Source organism: Periophthalmus magnuspinnatus, chromosome 20, assembly GCF_009829125.3.
Source record: "Periophthalmus magnuspinnatus isolate fPerMag1 chromosome 20, fPerMag1.2.pri, whole genome shotgun sequence".
Classification (NCBI taxonomy): Eukaryota; Metazoa; Chordata; class Actinopteri; order Gobiiformes; family Gobiidae; genus Periophthalmus; species Periophthalmus magnuspinnatus.
The window spans coordinates 1,601,701-1,607,700 of record NC_047145.1 but is presented as its reverse complement, the minus strand read 5'-3'; the positions used below and the strand labels follow the sequence as shown (position 1 = coordinate 1,607,700).

The 6,000-nt window shown below is 37.4% G+C and overlaps 1 protein-coding gene across 1 annotated transcript in view; it reads right to left on the bottom strand.

Annotated features, from left to right (window-relative positions):
- LOC117388698 (uncharacterized) overlaps positions 1 to 6,000 on the bottom strand; it is a 102,562-nt gene that overhangs the window by 6,044 nt on the left and 90,518 nt on the right. Inside the window, exons 6-8 of the mRNA XM_033986283.2 lie at positions 5,656 to 5,800; positions 3,761 to 3,894; positions 2,716 to 2,915 (exon numbers count right to left, since the gene is read on the bottom strand). Of these exons, the coding sequence (XP_033842174.1) occupies positions 2,716 to 2,915; positions 3,761 to 3,894; positions 5,656 to 5,800 (479 nt within the window). The remainder of the gene's footprint in view (positions 1 to 2,715; positions 2,916 to 3,760; positions 3,895 to 5,655; positions 5,801 to 6,000) is intronic.

Sequence of the window (6,000 nt, the reverse complement as noted above, 5' to 3'; positions counted from 1 at the left end):
ATGTATGTATGTATGTATGTATGTATGTATGTATGTATGTATGTATGTATGTATGTACATGTATAAAATGCATAAGTAGTAAACATAATGAAAAAGAAAAAAAAGAAAAAAAAAACATTGAATAAGAGGGCGTGTCCAGACTTTTGACTGGTAGTGAACAGTAGGTCACAGATTTTTCAAATGTAAAAGTGCATTATGATTTTAGTGGGGCTATGGAGACTATGGAGACTAGCAGGTAGATAGCAAGTTACATAGTGAAACTTTAAATTAGTTAATCACATTAGAATATAGTTGCTGCATGAAGTGAGACTGTTACTATCAAACTGTACTGTGTTGACCAGTCTCACAAAATTATAAAAACAAAAAAGTGAAGCTATAAAGATACTAACTGGTAATTATAATTTAAGTTTGCCTATAACTTGATTTGCATCTTGTATTAAAACTCTTGGTTAACATAAACATAGGATAAAAGGTAAATGAGTTTAAACTTTAGGTACATATCTCAGGTACGTTCCCTGTCGTGATGAGGTCTTAATGGTGCTGTGCGGCAGGTGGAGGGAGGCTCCACTGAACTCTTGGCCTCTGAGCCTCTTTAAGTCTTAATGAGGCCACAGCTTTGCATGTCATCGTAATTGGACACAGGTATACAGACCAGTGCTGTAACTGGTTTGATGGAGTTAGAAAGTGACAAAATATTTAGATTTTGCTGGAACATAAAGGATCACACCTGGATTTGAGTTTAGTTTAGTACTTTTACCCAAGAAATCAAATACATGTATTATGTTATTTGTCCACATCTGTGTAACCCCTCAGTTGTCCAGATTGTTTTCATTTATGATATTTTATGTTAAAGAAGACATATTGTGCTTGTGTCTGCTCTATAAATCACAATATTCATCTAAAACAAAAATAAAAACAAATCCATTGTCTTCGGTGTTAGAAAAGTGTAGTGGCCAATGGGAGCTGACGTCCCCATAAATGTCATCCCACATGGACAGATGCACATCACACTGCCAAGCTTTTTTTCATTTGTACCAAAATGCCAACACGATGCTGCTGGATCCTATGTGTATCATCAATTAACAAAAAAAAAAATCAAGAACAAAGTGCATGTGTCACAGTGGCCGTCTATCGGTGGCGGTGAAAACAGGAGTGGATCGTCAAAATTGCGTCTTAAAAATAAGTGATTAAAGATTGCTCAGACATGCAAGAATCAGTCCAAATGCAACTGTGGGTGATTAAATGGTGAGAGGAAACAACTATAACATGGTTAAAAGACCTGAAAAGTAGATTTTTGCAGAATAGGTCTGCTTTCATTTAAAGTGTACATTTTTTTTAAGTGTATTTAATATTTATTCATATATTGTTTTTTGTTCTGTTTTTCTTGTGGCAACCCTTTGGAAGCACATTTGAATATGAAATGATTAGCTCAATGTGCCATGTGAAACAGGTATAGAACATTTGTACAGTAGTCTACAGCCTATAGCCTACAGAGAGTTTATATTGACAGTCCTGACACCACACATTTTACTTCTCGCTCCTAAATTGGCCTTTTCGAGCTTTGCCCTTTACTTGTAGAATAGTGTTATTTTATACAAAGGTGTTAAATACTTCAGTTTAAATAAGCCTCCACAGCTTCACTCTCACTGGGACCAGTGCTGTCAACTCTGGGTCTGACCTTTAGCAAAGAAAAGTCCATTAAAATCTGTGGATTTACACCTACAATGGTGTTAAAAGTTACATGGAGGACACTATCTTAACTCCTATAATCTCCTTTTTTTTTTTTTTTTTTAATTTTTTTTTTTTTTTAATCACTAATAGACTTCTTATTGAGTGTTTAGATGGCATAATCCAAGCTAACGGCTTTAAATGCTATAATATATTATGTATTCAAAGGGTCAAAGCCAACTACTATGTGGATCTGCAGTGAGAAAAATGCTTGGCTACTGTAGATTTTTTTCATATTGCTAACTGCCCCTGCCTTAATCCTTAAAAATCATCTCATTTGATTCATTGGACTTAAACATTTTTTTTCAATGTGTTAGAGAAAATTTCTCTTGTCCTTGTGCCGGAAGTGCGTGCTTCGCTTACAAAGTTTTGTTAGCTTTACTGTGACAAAAACCTCCCTTCTGGTCTCTGAAAGTTGTGAAAAGTGCTTATAAACTCATTACAGTGAGTGGCGAGGACTAACTTTGGACCACTGCAAATTGTTTAAAATGAACTTGTTCTGTTTTTCACATTTTTTAGATAAAAAATTGCATACAGCTCCTTTAAGATTAAGGTTAGATTAAAGCTTGATTTATGCTTGACGTGTCCATGAGGTCCGCAGAGGGTTCTGCATCTAATTCCATGTGGAATCTACATACGGAAAGTATAATCCAAGCTTTAGTTACACTTTATTGTATAGGGACATTTAAACCTGTCAGGAGCAAATCTCCAAATCTTGATCTGTCTTGGTCAGGACGGTGGTTTTCAGTGTGATGATCTCATACTCCAGATGGAGGCAAGAGCCAGTTTTTTTCATTGATAACACTGTATTCTGATAAGAAATAGCTAAAAGATAAATCCACAAATATTGAACCTGATCATTTCTATTAGTGACTAAACCCTAGAACTCGCTGTTACATGCACAAATGAGCATGTGAACCCGCATCTGTGTTAAATATTAGTCTGTCAAAAGCTGTTATAGATGAGTTTGCTTGTGTTAGTTTTTACCCATGCTCCAGTCCAGAGAAGCCCCCTCCCTTGGTCTTGCCCCTCAGTAACATGTTCTTCATCTTCATTTCGGTGATGGAGGGCAGCAGCAGAGGCACCGCGATGCAGAACAGAGCCAGCTGAGGGGGCAAGAGAGCACCGGACCCTGACTTCTTCTTCTGTCCATGGAGGAACTTCAAACGACCCTGGAACTGCATGGTCTGGACAGGAAAGAGACAAACAAATTAAAGCGGGACTAAGCACCTAAACTCCACCCACAACCACATAAACTGGGCAGTGCCTGGAGGACAAGAAGAAGAGAGTGAGAGAGGAGGAGAGGTGTGATCTGGACATATGAGGAACACTGTGATTGGTTCACACTTAAAACTCCACCTATGCAGCCAGGTATTTGTAATCAGAATCACCTGAATGTAATAAGGACAGGCTTGTGTGATGTCTCATAGTACTTGAAATTGCACTGACCACTGGAGGCAGCACATATTCAGTTTTTGACTGCAGATTTACCTAGTTTAAAATTGCTCCCTCACCCCCCAAAAAAGGAATAGGAACAGAACAGTGATTCAGTCTTTAGTTCCACTTTATAAACAAACAGTAAAAACTGAAAAGAGGTTTTTACTATTGTTGTGTTGCCAGATTGAGAGATATGCATGGGTTTGGGTGAGATAAAAACAATATTTAGAGAAACAAACAAGTGAAAAATGACAAATATGGTTGTGCAAAAAGAAAGAAATGACCTAACCCATGACACTATATTACATGGCTGACTAGGAATAAAATAGCTATTGTCACATATTATTGCATGAGATTTGTTCAGTTTCAACCAAAAATGCATAGCCTACTTTAACAAATATTAGATTTACAAGTCTCTAAATGTCCAGACAAACAAAGCAATACCTTTTATATTAATGCTACAGATAAAAATAGTCTGTTGCTTTTTTAAAATAACTTCCCCACATCAAAGCCATCATAACATTTTAATAAGTCTGCCATTTTGATTAAAGGGGAAGCATTAAAAGTAGCTTAAATGTGCGTCTAAACGACTCACCAAAAAGCCAGAGGTGCTGTCCAGAAGACATCGGACCCTGGCTATGAAACATCTGTTGAGAAAAGGGGACATTTCTGCAGGTATGCCCCCCGCCTCAGGAGAGTGGAACAGGCTGCTCACCACATACTCCTCACCTGGAAAGACACGAAAAAAAAAGGATTTAATATTGAAAGCCGTAACAAACCAGACTGATTTTACAATACAATATAAAGTATCTAATGGGGAGAAGAAACAGACAGCAGTAGAAATTTTATAATCTGGGTAATTAAATGAATACGAATTTTGGATCTTTGAAGAAGCATACTATGTTCTGTTGGTGCATTGCCTTTATCTGACGTAATTTCTAATAAAACATCTAAAAAAACCAACATTGAAATCAGAGAACTATTAACTTGGTTTTAAAAGCTGATGTGATGTCTTGGATGAACTATAAGTACATTTTCTGGATCAGATTTTCCAACTTCTTGTCATTATTAAAATGTTATGGTTCGCCTACAATGTCACGTAGTATTGCATTAAACAATTTATATATCTCCGTGGAGACTAGCGTGTCACCCCACCAGACCAAGTTACAGGTGAGATCCGTGGAGAGGTGACCCGGTTCACAAAAAGAATGCACGTTTTTCCAACTCTATAGAAATAAATGATGGGTAAATTTAATGCAAAACTGTGGAACACTCCAGGTAAGGCAAAAATATATCCATGGAGACAAACACAGTGGAGCGCAGTACACCAGAAAAGTTACATAGTACATCTTTAAGTAAAAAATGATGGCACATTATAAGCTATTGTAGCACATTTACCAAATTTACCAAACTGGATTGGCGTTGCACACTAGTAAAATTATATACTTTTTCAAACATGTTGGATAAAGTAATATATAGTGTTGGTATTTCCAGGACCTTGAAGTTATGCCTAGTGTGGATCTTTTAGAATGATACAGAAAAACATGCAAACAAGTCTACACATTTCATACGTATCAAGAGTTTTGTAGATGCCCTTTTGTTCTCTGCAGATATTAAGGTTAAGGTAAACTTTATTGTCCTCATAGTAAAATTTGTCCTCTGCATTTAACCCATCCTTCAATCCTGCTGAAGACCTTGAGCTGGGTTTGATCAGGACTACCTCAGTCAGGACTACCTTGGTCCAGATTATCCTAGCCTTGTGTATGTTTTGGGTTGTTGGGTTGGGTTGTTTTGGGGAACCCACCCAGACACAGGAGAAACACAGAAACACGACCCGGGAATCTAACTCTGAAACTTCTTGCTGGGACCCACTCAGCCACTGTGCCACCATTTAGCTGTGTGATGTGTTAACGATTCATTTGTGGTTTATTATGGAGGCCAATAGACTCAATGTGTCGCGAAGAAAACATACAATAAACAACCTATTCATATTCAAATAAATTAAAATAAACACGGCCCAATTATTTTTATATGTAGAATACTTTAGTTTGTGGTGTTGTTTTAATATTTATTATGCTTCGAAATTAGCATTAGCGTTAGCATTGAGACACAAACATGTCTCTTTCTAAACAAAGAAGTGTCTCTGGTGAAGTATTTATTTTATTTGTGTAGTTTTTAACATGTCGTCAGTCACATCCACCTGCAGCTCTCTGTCCACTGCCTCATATTTAAATATTTATTCATATTAGCGTTACTTGGCAAAAATCCTCAGAGAAATACAATAGGACAGGAAGTAGTGACAGTAACAGGAAGGTTACCAGGCGCTGTTGTCCACAGAGCCACTTTTTTGCCCGTGCACTATGATACAATGCTTTTAAATCCCCAGGTGAATTTTTACATAGTTTGTACACAGCCCACTTGTTTGTGTCAGTTTCACTTGTGTTGTTATGGTGGTCTCTGGAGTATATGGGACCTCGGGGAGTTACCCACCAGTGGCGGTTGGCAGTGGGTTGTCCTGGTTTGACTGCGCCCCCTGGTGAGCTGGAGGACACATGGCCCAGTGCAGCTGTCGTCTGAACTCCTGTCTGTCGTCAATGTGGATGTAGTCGAAAACATTCTGGTGCATCACATCAGTCTAAGGGACAAAATAAAACACAAGAATATTACTTTTTTCACTTCTGGTTAAAAATGAGTTAATTTATAAAAGACAGGCCAAAAATAACTACATACTATCAGTACAATCAACCTGCTTTTATCTACGGAGACGGCTGAGGAGTTCCAAAGCTTTAAACTACAGCTAAACACAGCCTATCTTTATTCAATTACAGTTTTTTT